This window comes from Rhamphochromis sp. 'chilingali', assembly GCF_963969265.1.
Source record: "Rhamphochromis sp. 'chilingali' genome assembly, chromosome: 19".
Taxonomy (NCBI): domain Eukaryota; kingdom Metazoa; phylum Chordata; class Actinopteri; order Cichliformes; family Cichlidae; genus Rhamphochromis; species Rhamphochromis sp. 'chilingali'.
In genome coordinates this window covers 28,682,758-28,700,293 of record NC_137946.1, presented here as the reverse complement: position 1 = coordinate 28,700,293, position 17,536 = coordinate 28,682,758, and the positions used below count along the sequence as shown (strand labels likewise).

The window sequence follows — 17,536 nt, the reverse complement described above, 5'->3', positions numbered from 1 at the left end:
TACAAAAGTGTAAAGTCTGCCGTTATGCCTGGAGCCATTTACATGATTCATCACTTTACGACCACAAGAATCACTGGGTTCCTGGAGAGGCACTGGGGTGCAGCCAGGAGGAAGCCAAAATATAATGGGACAAACTTTACGATGAGATTGCAGGAGCCTAAATGATAGGAAGTGAAAGGGTAGGTGAAGCTGAGTAGCTGCAGGGGGAAATTCTGGCTGTTCTGCACACCCAGCTCTCCTCAGAGCCCCCTCCTTGTGTGTCACGGCAGGCATTTCACCACAACACTCAATGCAGTCATTGAACAGGTAATAACATTTTTGCCTTTAGCAAAAATGTTTAGCAAAAATGTGGATCTCTTCTTTCCACTCTTCCACTCTCGACGTTTACCATCGGGTGATGGTAAACAGTTGATGTGCTCTTGAGTCTATCAAGAAGCAGACTGACAGAGAAGAGCCATCTGTAGCCCACTTCAAACTATGTAATAAAGTGTATATGATAAAAGTATGAAAATGCAAAATAAACAGACTTCAGTTGCATAAATCTTGTGATGTAATCTGGTAAATGAATAAAAGAGCCTTTTAAACCTTAAGGGTTCTGATAAATGATATAATGTATCTATTTATACACACCAGTGGCAGCAGATCATGAACAATTAGTGGAGTAACAGCTCTACCACCTGTGCCATGGCTGCCAACAGATGTCTATTTGTCTTTTACTTCCAAAGAGCTAGACTTTAATGTCTTAAAGTGGTCTTGAGCAATAATTTGTTTTTGTTTTTCGGACATTGGCTGCTTTTTCAATCATTTTTACCCAGTTTCTTAGTGGCTCTATGCTTTACACATTTACCTATCAGTGAAAGATCCTGGTTCAGTCATAGAGGAAAACTAAGAGTAGTTCTCAGACCGGCTGTTCCACACACTGTGGACTGTACCTTTATCTGATAATAGACAGTCTCTGCAGGTAGAGGGGCTATCCATAGATTGTGCCAGAAATTTTTTTTGCTGCGGGCTATCCATAGATGCCAGTCGAGAACCCCGTTCAGTCCATCTAACCAAAAAGCTGGTATATCTCAACACTGTGTGTCCTTAAAAGACCCGAGGAAACTGGAGGACAAGAGACACTTTTTGGCGTTCCTAAAAAACCGAAATTATTTTCTATTTAGATAAACATGATCTGAATAGGAAAAAATCCAAAGACCTGAGTATCTAGCCTTTCAGTTGACCACATAATTGTGCATTTATTTGTATGGACACGTGTTTGCTTTCAAAGAGGATTAGCTGTACAATAGCTCCTTGTCCCAGAGGGGATACTTTTTATTCCCAGTTCAAATAGGTTGACACTGTAGTGTCTGTTATCTCTCTGCTGTAGCAACAGAGCTCCTGTCCTTGTTTGCTTAATTAATACTTTGTTGTGGGATGTTACAGCTCATTGTTGTTACAATTAGAGCCTTGGCTGGAAATACTGTAGCGTCAGAGGCCCTCAGCTAAAGGCAATTAACACCAGAGCGCTTCCAAGATTTATCAGACAAGAATTGTCGTCAGGGAAGTGGTTCTAAAACTTCCAATTAAAATCAGAACGTGCTGCTTTTGAGGCAAAGGGATGGATACAGTGCTAGAAGATAGGTCCTTGTACTTATTTATGTAATAAAAAAACCAAGAAAAACTACATTTAAAGGGTATATCAGTGAGAATATGCTGGGGTATTTCCAAATGCTAAGGAATCTGGGGGATTTTGGGTCAAAATTCAAATTAGGATTAAAAAGCTCTTCAAGATTGCTTGCTTGAGGCTTGAGATTTAGAAGCAGGGATTTAAAGTTAGCACACAGGTTCTTCCCCTGGGAAAAATACTCAAAATATGATCGACAGGAAGACACTTGTTCAAGTCCTTAACCTGAATTTTAATGATTATAACAATTTTAGATAGTCCCACAGTTTTGGATTGGGAATGCATGAATCTCCAGCAACACTTGTAGAACACCTTCACTGTGATGCTAACAGACCCCTGCTCTGCAGAAGAATGTCTGGACCTATCATGCTGCATTTTATCTCATACTGTTACAATCGTGGTTGTTCATTTTAAATAAAGTCAACGTTTCAAATAATGACTTGAGTGTGAGTTTGAGAGCCAAACACTCAGAGATCAGATTCCTCTCTTCAGTCACAAGAGATAAGAGATTGTTAAAGACTGTGAGCACAGAAGCACCACCCACCTGTGGTTCAAATCTTTTGTTTACAAAGGGTAGCCAATCAGAAAATGGTTAGTGTACAAGAGGGGGGAGATACCTTATTTCAGACTCTGGAGAAACACCAGAGTATGATAAATAAGGATTATTTGAACTCTGAGTCATGAAAAGCTACTGCAATAGAATCTAAGAATAAAAGTATTGGGAGTGAGCATAATTAGTTTCATTTGATTCATTGACTTTCATGCACAAAAGACCTTGGACTTGATTACCGGTATTGTCAAATTAAACTATTTTGCTCTGAGGCAAAAAAAAATCCTGTTACAAGCTGAGCTGAACTCCTGCTCTGCTGGATGGGGATCTGGGGCTTTTGAGGCTCGGTTATCGTCTTGGGCTGCTGGCCATGGTGAGACTGCAACAAGTAATCCAGGTGAGTTTTCATTCCCACGGAAATACTGCAATTTTATCCAGTTACCAACATCTTAAATTCACACAGAAGGTTCCTTGGCCATCTACCATAGTCCTCCCGTGTTTGGGCAAAATAGAGGAGGGTCTCTCTCTTGCATGAGGCTCATAAAGGACCCTTTGGCATCACATTTAAAGGCACTGGGTTCTCTTTTTTTAACATGCAGGATTAACCTAAAACACCCCAAATCTTTTCCTATGTTTAAACAAATTTTCATAAACAAAAATGCCCTGTGAGTAAAAGCGAATCCAAGTGTGTTATGTAATAACAAAACTGATACAAGATGTGTTATCCCTGACCCAATGAGGCACGTGTCTTAAAATGTAACACATTATTTAGTTTTTTTTAATACAATTGTTTTTTTATATATATATATATAGTGCTGAATAACAATAGTCACCTCAACACACTTTACATTGTAAGGTAAAGACCCTACAATATTACAGAGGAAACCCTCAATGATCAGATGACCCGCTATGAGTAAGAACTTTGCGACAGTGGGAAGAAAAAACTCACTTTTTATAGGAAGAAACCTCCAACAAAACCATGCTGAGGGAGGAGCCGCGTCTGTCGACATCTGGGCTTGTTTCACATCGTAGGATGAAGATGTTGAACATCAACATAAATTCCATGACTCAAAGTTTTTGTCATGATCATACTAAAATAATTAAGATTAGTGTAGACACAGAGCTCACAATGTGGGACCCAGATTATTGTATTTTAGTACTGCAAACACCCAAATGCGCTGTTAATTAAAGCCTCGAAAACCTAATGAGACAACACGAACGTGGGGTTTCAAAGGCCACAAGGGGTCCAGAGCAATCGGCTGCTTTTATCTAGTAGGTAATCCAAAGGGTTGGTGTGGATCAAAGAAGAATCAGTGGCAGCAAAGCAGGCATGTATCAAGCTGATAAATCGGAGTGAATCAGTGTGATACAGGTATAATAGCATCTGCTGAAATACACAATCCTGCACGCCGACAGTGAACAAAAACCAGGCTGTATGTGGATGACCCATATATGTAAAAAACTTGTTGAAGCAGGCGATGCGACATCAAAAGTTGTTTTTCCTCAAAAAGCGCAGTGCAGTCCAATTTAATTGCACCCTGCATAGCTGTGAATACAAGTTTCCACTGCAGCCTCCCAGGAAGGGGTAACCATTCACGCTTATGAACTCAAGCGCTGGAAATTCAACAATTACTGTGAATCTAACTAACGGGAAGCTTCTGAGTGCCCCTTACTGCTACTCAAAAGATACCTAGTGTTACGAAATGAGGAAGCTGAGAAAGGTTACTTAAGACAAAGAAATACATGGCAACAAATAGCAATGTGTTCACCTTACATTTTACATGGGAAAATAAAACTGAATGAATTAACTGGAGCAATAAATGTAAGACATAAAATGCTCCATGCAAACAAAACTGCCTCTGATACACCTCAAGAATAAAGAGGTTAGATTATTGTTTTGAAAATGCGGAAAAACACACCTTAGTACACTGCCCAAAAATAAATAAATGAAAGGAACACTTTTTAATGACATTATAGGATCGAATCATTTAAACCTCTGGGATGGATTGGATTTGGATTTTGCAGACTTTCACTGGAATTCTTAATAGGAGCTCGAAAGAGATGTCAGAACAAGTGAATGAGGCCGTGATTACGTCAAGTATGGCTGTGTGAGATATTTGTTGACAGTCCAAGTCTAGAACACAGGAGGGTGGAGTAACTTAGAGCAAGCATTTAAAGGTGATTGTTCACTTCAATCAGGGAAGAAATCACGTGACTCAAAACACTACACATCACCAGGGAATACAAACCCACCAGGAGATTCAAACACACTATAGAAATCAGAGATGAGAGCTGCAGAGCTGAGGTTTACACAGGCATGACCAAAGAGGGATGACGCAACCATGAACAGAGCGAGTCAGAGACAATGTATACAAGAGGGGAGACAACAGGTGGGACGCACAGCTGGAAACAACAGATATAAAGGATAGACGTAAACACCACACAATTGCCATAGAACAATAGTTATCAAAATAAAATAGGAAGACGCAACTGAACAGGGAACGAGGGGCTAACTTGACACAAGGGAGGACAGAAGTACTACACAAAGGAACATAGAAAGAAAGCCTGGAAACGAAATACTGGCTAACCAAAGAACAGAAACCTCGACCCCAAGGAAAACCTAAAATGCAGGATTTTAATAAATAAGCAAAATTTAAATAGGCTACAAGAAAGGTAATAATAAATAACAAAAAAGCTGACAACCCCATATTTCAAATAGACAAGGAAAACACCTAATCATAAAACATTCTCACAATCCAAAAATGTCAACTCGCAAAAACTCAAAACTCAGGGTCCAAAACCCAAAGGTCGCATTAACTTATTTGTCTTATTTTTCTATGAGCTTTTTGACATTTAAAAAGTACTGATTCCTTTTTATATTTATGTCATTTAGTCCAAGCAGAAATAGGTTTTGGTCGTGCCGACTCCTCCCCAAATATTTTCAAACACAGAGAAACAGAGTTCTTTTAGCCTCTGTGCATGTACATCTGGTATATTTAAAAATATAAAGAAGTTACAGTTGATTGCATTAACACTTTCTAGTGTGTTATTCTGGGCTGTGTATTTATAATCTGAGTAAGAGTTAACCCTCTGCTGAGATTTAAGCTTCCTTACTTTGTTCCAAGCATTTAACTCATAACGTGAACTCTGATGAACAGGATATAAGCAGATTATAAAACTCTGATATCATGAATTTTCTTAATCAGTACTTTTTCCACAGTTATTTGAACACATTTTGAAAATGCAGCTTCTTAGTTGTACATATTTAAAGGACTATTTCTATTCAGATTTTATTATGTTGGTGCTGTTTAATTCCATGCATTAGTACTGACTTAATGTGTGCACAGAAAGCCATTACAAGAGCAACATGGCAATCAAACAATCTATGGGAAAATTCCAAAACAAAGGTATTTTTTATTATATATGCTCCTATATTACATACATATAAAATATACAACATATCTTTGCATTAGAACATACAGAAGTTATTTTGCATTTGGAGGCTTTGCTGCTGGAAGCACATACTGGTGGCAGCGGTGGTTCTCCTGGTCAGTCTCACACGGACAAAAAAAATCCCCCACTAATCATTGTAGTTTATTCTGCTTTGTAGCGGCACCCTTTATTGTACCTTGCGGACAAAAACTACAAATCCCATACTGCCGCGCTACACTGCAGCCCCGCCCCCTGCGTTTGAATGGCAAGTTGTTTGTTTCACTCCAACCAGCTGCTAACTATTCCAGTCGGAGAGCAAACACGGGGAGCAGCGGTCCTCTGCTCTCCATTTAAGAAGGCCGACAAGCTGAGGGAAGCTGGCTAGAAAGCCACTTCCGTTTGAACATTTTTCTTCAAAGTAAGGGCATAGAAAAGAAAACCACATTAAAACTGCCTTTACCCATTCAAATCAATGAGCCTTCAAGGTGGTAGAGTCGATATATTTGGGAATACTGAGGTAATAAACCTTGGAGACAATTCCCAAGATTATTAAAAATAATAATCCTCAAATCTAAGAGACACAAACTAGGTAGTAGTTATTTCTAATGGGAAACTTATGCAAATGTTTATACTACTACTACTAATAATAATAATAACAACAACAATAATAATAGTTTAAGACAGCAGATATAAACAGCAGATAATATAAGACTTAGCAGAGACTTGGAATGGATATTTTTTAAGGCAGATAAAACATTTGGGAGCCTCCTCTCCCTGGCAAAAAAACAAACAAACAAAAAACAGCTGCCGGGCGCTTTTATTTTGAAAAACACCAGACAGGAAGTGTCAACGTTTCCGTTGGAGGTTTGACAGCAGGTCCGTTTTTACCTCTTTGCTTTCTTTATTCCACCCTGTCGCCCTGCTTCTTTCTCTGTTAAATACGTCTCGGCCTGCCCTCTGAGTGTATTTATTTATTCATGCATCTAATTTGAAAATATTTAGCTTTTTTTTTCTTTTTTACATTTTAGTCCTTCCTCAAATGAGAAGACGTAAAAGATGGAGCTTCATATTTTAGAGCACAGCTTGAAAGTGGCGAGTATAGAGAAAGAAGGGATCCAGATTTGCACTCACGGATTAATAAAACTCGCCTTCCTGGCCTCCAAAACAAGGTAGGTAACTTCCCATTCGTGACGTCCACGTAAAAACACAACCTTTGAATGTTTTTCCATTGTCCTAAGTGCTGTTTACTGTTAACATTAGAGCAAAGTAATGCCCGGGGCTGCATGGACTTGTATGCTTGTGTTACAGAAGGTAGCGGTATTCGCTGGTGCTCCAGCCAGGTCCTTCACAAATGCGGCTGTATGTTTAATAGTCTCTGCTTCCAGTTTCCAGGCCTATCCTTGTTCTGTAGTGTCATTTTGTAGCTCCGTGCCATCTGTAGCTGGGTTGTAGCCAGCAGAAGTGTGTGTTTGTGTGTGTGTGTGTGTGTGTGTGTGTGTGGGGGGGGGTGTTTTACCTCTGTCAGGACTATTATAACAACATCAGGGAAAACTTAAACAAGCAGCAGAGGACATTTACACTCTATATATGCTGAATCCTGTCCAGCTGAGTGGATGTTAACAGCCAGTCAGCCTGGCGAAACTTTCATTTAAATAGCCCTGGCAGTGACAGGATAGCAGGCCTGTACACTTACCATAGCTCTGTTGTGCAGTTTTTAACACTCTGTTAAAAATAAGCCTAAGCAAATTAGTTCACACTCGTGTGTGTGTGTGTGTGTGTGTGTGTGTGTGTGTGTGTGTGTGTGTGTGTGTGTTTGTGTTTTCTTCCTGGCTATTTTACAAGAGGGAAAGACAGACCTAGTGTGGCAGTGAGCTGGCAATCATGTCTCCCTATTTACTGAGAAGTTACTGATTAAAAACAACAACAAAAATAACAGTCAGATTACTGATTATTACCTGATGTAATTAAGATTAGCTCAAGGAGCATGGCAGCGGCTGTTGTTCTCATTATCAGCAGATTAGGCTTTTGTTTAATCTAATAGTTGATTGGTCTGTACGAACAGGGAGGAATGCACCAACCATCAGCCAAAATTCAGCAAATACTACATTCACATGTAAAACACAGGGGGAATTGAATCCTCGTGTTTTTGGAAGCTGAGACTGTAAAATGTTTGCTACTTTTGCTGGAACACTTGCGTCAAAGAGTGGCTTAATCTAATCAACCACTCAGTTCAGTCAAATAGCTACAACTCTTTGACTCAATAACATAATGTCATCACCAGCTGCCCCTCTCTGTTGGACTTGTCTCATTTTTGATTACATCTACGTACAGTACTGTGCAAAAGTCTCGGCCACCCCTTTCTTTATGTTTTGCTTCCATAAAGCCAGACTTCCTTTATATTTTTTTAAGTGGTCCAGTGCAGTAGTTCTGCAGGCTTTCTGAAAGGTCTTTCAAAGTTTTTCTTTGGACATCGGCGTTGTTCATCTATAGCAGAGGAACTGATGATGATGATCTGAAGGTCAGGTCCTTAAGAAATATGAAAAACAAGTTGCAAAGACCTGACATAGGAGGTCTCATGGAGTGACCATTTTCAAACCAAATTTGAAAATGCTGGTTTAAATCTTCATTAATATGTATGCAGGTCAGCAGAGAGAGACAACAGTGAGTGCCAAAGGCCATTTTTAAGACATGGTGGAGTCATGGTTTGAGGCTGTATTTCAGCCAGTGGTGTTGGAGATTTTCTCAAAGCTGATAAAATTGTGAACGAAGAAAAATAACATCGGATTTTGATCCAACATGTAATACCTTCTGAAAAGTGTCCGATTGGCAACGGCTTCATTTTTCAGCATGACAATGATCCCAAACACATTGTCAGAGCAGTAAACACATAGAAAAATACATATGGACACTATCAGTCATGGATTAGCCTGCCCAGAGCCCAGATCTCAACATTACTAAAGCAGTGTGAGATCATCTTTACAGAAAAATGGGTATAAAGACAGCCAACATCGAAAGAAGAGCTTTGATTGTCTTTCAGGAAACTTGGACAACTATTCCTGAAGACTACCTAAAGAAATGACAAGAAAACTTATCTAAGAGAGTTCAGTCTGTGTAGAAAAATAAAGGTGGTCATAGCAAAAGTTGACTTTAAAGTGTTAGAATTGTACAAACAAAACTCCCTATAGGATTTTGGACACAGATTTTACTTAGTCATGTGGTCAGAAATGCCTAGATTCCTACCAAATAAACTAACAGAGACTCGCTGCCTTTACTGTGTGTGGACTGATTATGATTACAGCCATGTGACGCTCCCCAAAAGCCCCAGTTTGAGTGTTAGTTACCTTAAAAATCAGCTGTTTCAAGTGCAGTGTCATAGTTTTGAGCTTTTAGTTTAGTAATCATTGTTTCCACCACACACTGGTGTGGTAAAATAGGAAATGCAGAACTTATGTGTCAGTGTCAGGAAACATGACACCTGTGGTTTTGTCTTTTTGTTTGTTTTCTTTAAACTAACTGTTGTTTGTCAGGTTGTCTTGATATTTTCAGTTAAAGCAACAGCCAGAGGAGTTATTATCCATGTGATTTTGCACTTTATTGTCACTTATCTCATTTTACTTTGATTTGATTTAGAAAGGGACAAAAATAATCACATTTTAAAAAGAGCTACACAAGTTATACAAGCTCCAAATCAGAATCTGAAGTAAGACAAGCTCATCAGACATTCTCATTCGGCCCAGTCCAGTTAATGGTGCACTGTGGTGCAGTGGTTGGGACTGTCTCCTTGCAGCAACAAAGTCCTAGGTTTTGATCTCCTAGTTAGCTTTCTGGTTGGAGGTTGCCTGCATGGTTATCTCAGGCTTTTTCCCACAATCCAAAGGCACGCATGTGATTCTGAATTGGCCGTGGATGTGAGGTAGTTAAAATCATAGTGTGAAGTGCTGCATGAATGTCTTTGACTTTGAGAGGTCAGTAAGAGTAGAAAAAAAGAAAAGCAATGCTAGTCCACTTCCATTTTCATCAAATTTTCCAGCCACCTAAATGGATATATGTAAAAGAGCTGTTCTCTCACTGTATTCACAAGTGCAGAGTGTTACATGCATTTCCTGTGTGCGTGCTGCCTGTGGGTGTGATAATGCACTTCGTCCATTTTCTCTGGTGGTACAGCAGAAACGGCTGGTTTGGGTGCAAAGAAAGAAGCTTCACTTAACTTTGTTTTGTTTGTTTTTTTCCATTCAGTTTTAACTTGGCGTTTTGCACTTGTCTGTTGTGAAATCCCCCCCGCCACCGCCTCCTGTTGGAGAGCCAGTTAAGGATTGTGAATACAAGCATGAGTTCAGATTACAGATCTGCTCTTGCAAACATGGGTGTAGATTTCAGAGACGATGCAGGGAGTACTTACAAACTAATATTTAGAACACATGCATTTATCTCTCGCAGTAAAATCGTGTAAAAAGCAGACGGCTTATTTAGAAAAATAATCACATTACCCAGAGGAACGCCACTGACGCGTGAGTGCTTTTCTTCAGCAAAAGGTCTTATTTACTCCCAAAATGTGACTTTAAATTCAGTCAACAACATTGAAAGTTCATACAAACACTGAATGTTTCGTGGGAAAGGTAACAATCTCTATCTCGATCACAATTACGCTATTGCCAACTGGAGTGTTTAATTAAGGTTTTAGCAGTTGATTTCACAGCAACAATGCGCAACAAGTTGAGGAATACATCTTTTCCCTAACAACCGGTGGTTGCCAAGTGGTCAACAACCAGTCTCGAAGCCCATGTGACTGAGGACTCACACTCACATACAACAACAAGCTCAAACTGTGCTTGTATGTGTGTTGACATAGCGGTGAAATTTTTGAGTAAGAAAAGCTGACTATACTTGTTTGAATTTGACACATAATACATGTTTTTCCAGTAGGGTGCTGGATTTTTCTGTTGTCTTCGGGTTTTTTCCCCCATATTTAAATAAAGACATTTTTAACTTTAAGTTAATGCAGAAAAGAAAATGCACTGGGTGCTCAAAATCTCCTTCACAAAGGCCCCCAGATGCTGTACTTCCTCCCCAGTGTATGAGGGAAACCTACATGAATGCTGCTGGAAGGCAGAGAAACAGAGGAACATATTAAAGTTTCATTTTATTTGATTACTCTTTTCAGCCTTACTTGTACACAGTACTTGGTGATTTGTGCACATCCCTAAGTCATGCACTGTGTTTCAAGCTGGAGGTTTATGTGGTTGCCATCTATTAATGATTACATAAATTCATTGTTTGACTGTAGGACACGAGTGTCCGTTAGAGGACACTGGTTTTGCAATTTTTTTCTTTTTGTAGTTGTTTCTTTTGCTTTCCCCATGAATCCTCTCTGTACTCTCCCATCCTCCACCTAATGTTGTTGAAGCAGCAACCTCGGCACCCCTTCGTGCCTCCCCTTTGATAAGCCCCTACAACAGTGTTCTTTCATCCCTATCATAGTTCTCTGCTGTACCTCCTTCTTCCACTGAACATAATATGCATGCATGCGTAAATGATTTCCAGATTTGAGAACTAAAAAGTTTTAATCCAATCTTTTCCTGTAGTTTTTTCATAGACCATCGCATCTTCTTCGCCTTGTCTATTTTTGCTCACATTTACAAAATTGACTCTATTTAGAAATTAATCAAATTTTATGACTTGACCGAAGCTGGAAAAACTAGCAGTCCTGGAAACGTTCAAGCATGCTCCTAGCAGTCCTAAGAAAGAAACTCGATGCCAGCATGTGGTGATTACATAACATACCTCTCAGTGGAGCCAGCTGATGGAAATGCCCTGTGGTTCTCCTTTAGAGTGAAATTTGATGCTTCTATATTTGAGACGAAGTAAGTAGAATGAAATGCAAAGTATCTTCAGATGTAATCATATGAAAGTATTCTTCCGCGTATCACTGGAAGAATATTGGCATATGCCAAAATAGTATCAAGTTATAGTCGTTCTTGCGTGCACACAGTTTAAAATCAATGTAGTGAGTGCCAACACAATCAACTGCTCATCCCACAAGAACAAACACAGAGTCATGTAAAGGATACAGTAGGACAAAAAAAGTACATTTTCTTAAGCTGCTAGGGTAACAAGCAGAGTGAAACACCTGCCACCACACAGGTGAGACAGTTGTGAACCATTACTGTGTACTCAACTTGATCGCTTAATATGTTTCTTGGTTCAGCTGTTGATTGGCTCTTAAAGGCAGGAGGAAGGCAGCTGTCATCTTTAGCATTTCATTATTCTACAACAGATTTCTATGCAGGATTCATAGACTGCCATGTCTTTGGATATAGTGTCTCTGTGTTTATATGGAGCCAATACTGTCTTTCTAGTTTTAGGCAGGATTAAAAATGCTTCTTATGAACACTCCAATCAGACGACACTGACAGAATAAGGAGATGGTACAAGGAGATGCAACCCCTTCATGAAGCAGCCGGAAGAATAATTTTACCATGTTAAATAATTCTTTCTGGGCTCGCGTTCCAGCTGAATGTAAATGTGTAGGGATATTGGCAGCTTCTCTTTCTAAATTTGACAGCCTGCCTTTGAATGAAGAGGAATATAATGATTGCAAACACTGAGCTAAACAAACATAATAAAAAAAAATAATAGCTGGTGAAAAGGACGAATGCTTATCACACCGTTCCCATCCCTGGCAAATGTTTCACCTGAAGTCTTCAATTGGTAGGAGTTCAATAAAAATTTTAAAATATCTATAAACCACAGACTGTATATAAAAGATGGAAGAGTAGAACCAAGGCAGAAGTGCATTAATTATTCATTCTTTCTTCTGGTCAGCAGATCGATTGCAGAAAGAACTCCACCTGTATAGAAGTCTACTAGAAGACAACACTTTCCCTTGATTCATGACCTCAGTAAACTCTTTCCTGATGAGTTTATGGTCTCAATAACTACTTCCCACTCTTACCGAATACAGCATGATGCTTATGCTGTATATTATGGCCCTGGTTCAGATTGGATGGAGATAGTCAAATTGGGATGATAAAGGAGGGCGGACTTACCTTTTGCAGAGTCCAGTGTTTCTCACACATAGGGTGGCTTAACACTGGGCGATTCATACCGTGAACAAGCATGTTTGATCCCTGCATTTTAAGGACTCGGGCATACACACCCCCAGCACAGATCTTCATCAAAGTTGCTTTTAGTAGCTTACAAATATGTGGAAGGCCAGTGTGTCACCACTTCTCTATTTAAGCCACAAAATGCATGAAATTGGTGACCTCATTGTGCTTTGTAAGCACCTCAAAAGATACTGAGACAAAGTGAACTGTATTCCAGATACACGCCGACACCCAGATATATTTCCAGCCACCCAAGCCATGTATTTTTTTATTTTCATCACAGAAGCTATCTGTTTTTACATGAAACAATCCCCTTGTTCAGATTTTCAAAGTTCAGTCACTGCTAATTAGCCATCTCTGGCCTGTTCTGACTCCTGTTTCCTCTGGGTGGGCTATTCAGATCACTGTTGAGTCAATCCCCAGACACCCTAATCTTGTGCCTGGGCAGACTCCAACTCCACAGTCTTGGACTCCAGCTTGCATGTTTGTTCTGGTGTGACGATGGCTGCGAGTGCTGGAGGGTCATTCTAACCAGAACCTGCAGCAGATGGAGAAGTGGTTCATGTGTCAATACGATGAGCTCACCAAGGCTGCGGAACAGGACTGCTGTCTCTCACTGGACTTCAAGACCTTGAAGTTTGAGCTCACTAACTGATAGTTCCTCCATTATGTAGAGAGTTCATTATTATTATTATTATTATTAGAGTGGAAAATATTAAATTTATCGGCATGTCTTGTTTCATGCACCCCAGTCCCGTGTGTCAGTTTTCACCACAAATACAGACTAATTGTGTAGGAAATACACGTCTGGTTTGACATCTCTGTAGCTGCATCCACCTTTTATATATACTCTGTAATGTAAGTGAAGCCACTGTCTTAAGTTAAGAAAAAAGGAAATATCTTGTCAAAGACTAAACAAACCTTAGATCCAGATTAGATGTTTGATTCTGACTTCTAGTGCCACTGACATCGATTCGGTCAATAACCAGCCCTAAATATGAACATTGGTGATGTAAAGATATGGAGATATTCTCCTTATTTAAACTCTTATTCTGTACATTCTTTCAATTCCTCTCCAACTCCTAAATAAAATGATGTATGACTTTATGCAGATCATATATCAGCGTAATTCCATTAATATGTGCCCTGAGTTTTTACAAACACATTTGCAGTGCAGTGGTTGACAGCATAAACTCATTTAAAGGCTCCCTGTGAAGTTCCTTGCAGGCACACAGAATGTGAGTAATGAAGGCTGAATATTCAGAGATCACCCCCACAGTCGGGAGTAGCACAGTAAATCTGTGCTGCTGATCTAGATGGAACAATGTCAAAGACTGAAGTAAGTCATTGATTAGGTGTGTTGCCAGCCCGGGCACAAGAAAAGCCTTCAGTGCACATCATTCTAATGTTCTCGCTCTGCAAAACACCCTGCAAGTCAAAGTGACAGTTGACAGCTCATTTAATGCCAGGAGGAAATCCTGCTGTTCCCTCTGAGAGCCTTTCTGTTATTCTCTTGTCATTATTCACACCTTTCAGCCAATATGAAGTGTGAGCTTTCAGTAGCTGGTGTGTAAAGAATGTGATTATCAGAGGAGCGTTGTGTGTGTTGTTTTTCCTACTGCACCGTTTTCCATTTGTTGTAAAATCTTTGGGGCACACTTTTGTCTCTAACATCTGTTACCATCTGAGAACAGTTTAAATGCGATGATCTGAATGTCAAGAGGCAGATGTGGTCAGATCTGACTAGTGGTTTTCAAAAGTGTCCTCTTAACAAAATTTGATGAGGAACACTGAGTTGTTAATAATCTGTCACTTCTATATGCCATTTACCTCAACAAGGCACATGATGATGCAGAAACGAGGCAGTCAAAAAGAATCAAAATACAAATAGAAATGTAGGTGGGATTTTTCTGTAACGCCCCTGCCCAGATGGGCTTATCAACAGACAAATCTGAAATATATGAGCGCTCAAACAAGTGCAAATCTCAAGTTCACAACAGTTTGACTATGTGCATATCTCCTCGGAGATTGGTTAGAGCAGCAGTTAGTACTGTTTCTTCACAGCAAGATCAAACCTCCTGGTTGGCTGGAGCCTTCCTGTGTGGAGTGTGCATGTTCCAGGCTGTGTGAGGTCTCTCCGGGTTCTTTGACGTCCTCCTACTGTCCAAACACATGTATGTTTGGTTAACTGATGATTGGAATTTTGCCGTAGGTGAGGCTGCAAAGTGCTTAAGTGCAGTACCGTGATGTATGATTATGTGTGAAAAAGGTAAATGTGGCTTATAGTGAAGAGCACTCTGAGTGGTCAAATAAGATTAGAAAAGTGCTAAACAATAAAAGCTGGTCCATTTCATGCTGCATCCATAATATGAATTAGCATGGCATTTGCCCAGTGCTCTGGTGGGATGAGTCAGACACGTTGACCCTGAGGGCACTGAGCTCTGCGTGTGTGGGGGAGAAAAAGCTTTTCCAAATCTGTTTTTAGGCAGTAGCCAAACATTTTAAGTGTTTAAATCAGATATGACTGAGGATTTCTTGGAAAATAGCTACTCAGATCATTATCAAGACTCAGCTCAGTGGCACAACTTGCTTTTAAGACTTTGTCTCCACTGTTGTTGTGCTGAAATTATGCTTGTGCAAGTTTTTCATGAGGTCATTGCAAGTTGCAGTAAGTCAGGTAAATTATAAGTCCAAGACACAAACGTCAGCTGGCTTGTGGTCTGTGTAGAGGTGGTCAGTCAGCAAATTCACTTCTTTTAATCGCATAGTGACCAAAGATTCTTTATATAATTTCCAGTAAATGTTTGTGTGAATCTACAGCTACACTGGCCTTTTATGAGACTTTAATTCTCACTGTTAAAGAAACCAAACTCTTAGACAGATAAACCAAAGCTAAAATGAAATGATTTTAATTCCAAACACTTATACCAAAGTTGTATATGTATATGTATGGCCTAAAATGTACTTACAGATAAGGTTTTTAAGCTAAATGGGATTTCTGTCAGATATAGATGTTTTGAGCTCATAGCCTCAGTATATTTTGTGCATTTAAAAACATCTCTGGATCACGGAGATTCCTGTCAAAGCAAAATTTGCCTTTGTCTGTTGGAGAGGGGTAAAGCTGCCCAGCACTTTATTAATCACTGGGTTTGTGAGCCTCATATTCAATAGAAGATGATGAAGACATGCATTCGTCCTTGTGGGTGTTTATTTAAAGGGGACCTAATATAATTTTTTTCCTTATTTTTTTGTAATGATGGTGGATGGTCAAATTAAACATGGTCAAAGTTTCAAATAATCACATAAGCATTTGTGATTAGATTGTGCCAAATGCTCAGTTTGAGACAGATTTTTCTGTGTTTACTGACTTTAATACCCTTCTGCACTTATTTTATACCCAGAAGCACTACTTTGTACAGTCTATAGGTTAATTCCACATGATGTGTGTGTTTATAGTGTGAGGAAGGAGAAACAGTGAGAGATTAAGATTATTTTAAAACTTTCCACATATATTCTCCACTGTTTGATCTGCTCTCCCTTTTCTTTTCCCTCCAATTTAGATGCAAGTTTTTCAGTTTGACAGAGACTCCAGAGGACTATACCATCATCGTCGACGAGGAAGGATTTAAAGGTGAGCCTCGCTTTGTGGATACTAATCTTTGAAGTCACTGTGGCAACCAGAGACCAGGCGGCAAGAGAAGGTCGCATTGTGTAATCTATGATTCTCACCAGCACCGCGCGGCTTCAGCTGACACTGTTTGAGCACACTTTGTCATTATAGATGTGAGGCCAAGCTGCTGCTCGCTGTGTTGGCTGAGTGAGTGAATCCGTGTCATTACACACCCTTCTCCAGGGTGACCCTCCTTAGTTACCCTGGAGACTACAGGCTATTTGTTGCGTAACTGGTGCAGGTATTTTCTACTGGTGGCTGGCTCTGTGGGTTATTGTCTTTCTTATATTGAATTGAACTGAACTACATTGTGAAATTAAATCATACTGGAAACCCCCAAGAAGATGCATACTATATATCCTTATGCATGTTGATTATGGACAATTAGTCCCTAATTAGCCCATGAGTGCACAACCCAGTTCAGTCCACATGTCTTGGGTAGATCATACTTTGTATGTTGTAAATTATATTTGGACATGGATGCAGTTTTGGTAACTTTGCCTCTTTTCACCGTCACAGTAGCTTTTAAATCAAACCACCAACATGCGGTTTAAGTCTAGACTTTCAGCTTTTATTTGAGGGGTTTAACAAAAGTATTACATAACAGTTTAAAAATTGCAGCCATTTTTATACACAGTCCCTCACAGTAATTGGACATTTCACTCATGGGAGTATCATTGCCAGGTGAGCCCTGTTCTCTTTTTTTACTTGAATCGGAACTCACCTAGCAACTAAAAGTTATGCTTTATTAGCCTTATTTCCTTTGGGATTAATAAAATATTTCTAAAAGGTTTATATTGATTCTGGGTTTAAAAAAATAAAGCCAGCTCTTCTTTTTACCAGATGTGTTGCCCCCTAATGGCCATTAGAAAGAAGTCCAGCTCTTCTTTCTCCATGAGAAAATGACCCTACTTCTCACTTGTGCTATGACTGCATTAAACACTTTGTGTCGAGATAGTGGTAGTCTTAAGTTTTCTTTAACAACTATGAGCAGATTCAGAGTTAAATAGAGGATGCTTTAGTGCATTGACGTCTTATTTACACAGTCTGTGGTTCTTACCTGCGGGGTTCATTATTTTATCCCAGTCACTGGTGTAAACACAACCGTGGCT

At 39.6% G+C, this 17,536-nt stretch overlaps 1 protein-coding gene across 3 annotated transcripts in view; it reads left to right on the top strand.

Annotated features, from left to right (window-relative positions):
- The first annotated feature begins 2,320 nt into the window (after nt 1-2,320).
- Nucleotides 2,321-17,536, top strand: part of castor2 (cytosolic arginine sensor for mTORC1 subunit 2) — a 29,080-nt gene continuing 13,864 nt past the window's right edge. Inside the window, exons 1-3 of one of the 3 annotated variants that reach the window (XM_080867158.1) lie at nt 2,321-2,613; nt 6,677-6,817; nt 16,315-16,385. In XM_080867158.1, coding sequence (XP_080723284.1) covers nt 6,705-6,817; nt 16,315-16,385 — 184 coding nt within the window. In that variant the 5' untranslated portion in view covers nt 2,321-2,613; nt 6,677-6,704. The other 2 variants (XM_080867159.1, XM_080867157.1) reach the window with 2 other exon arrangements.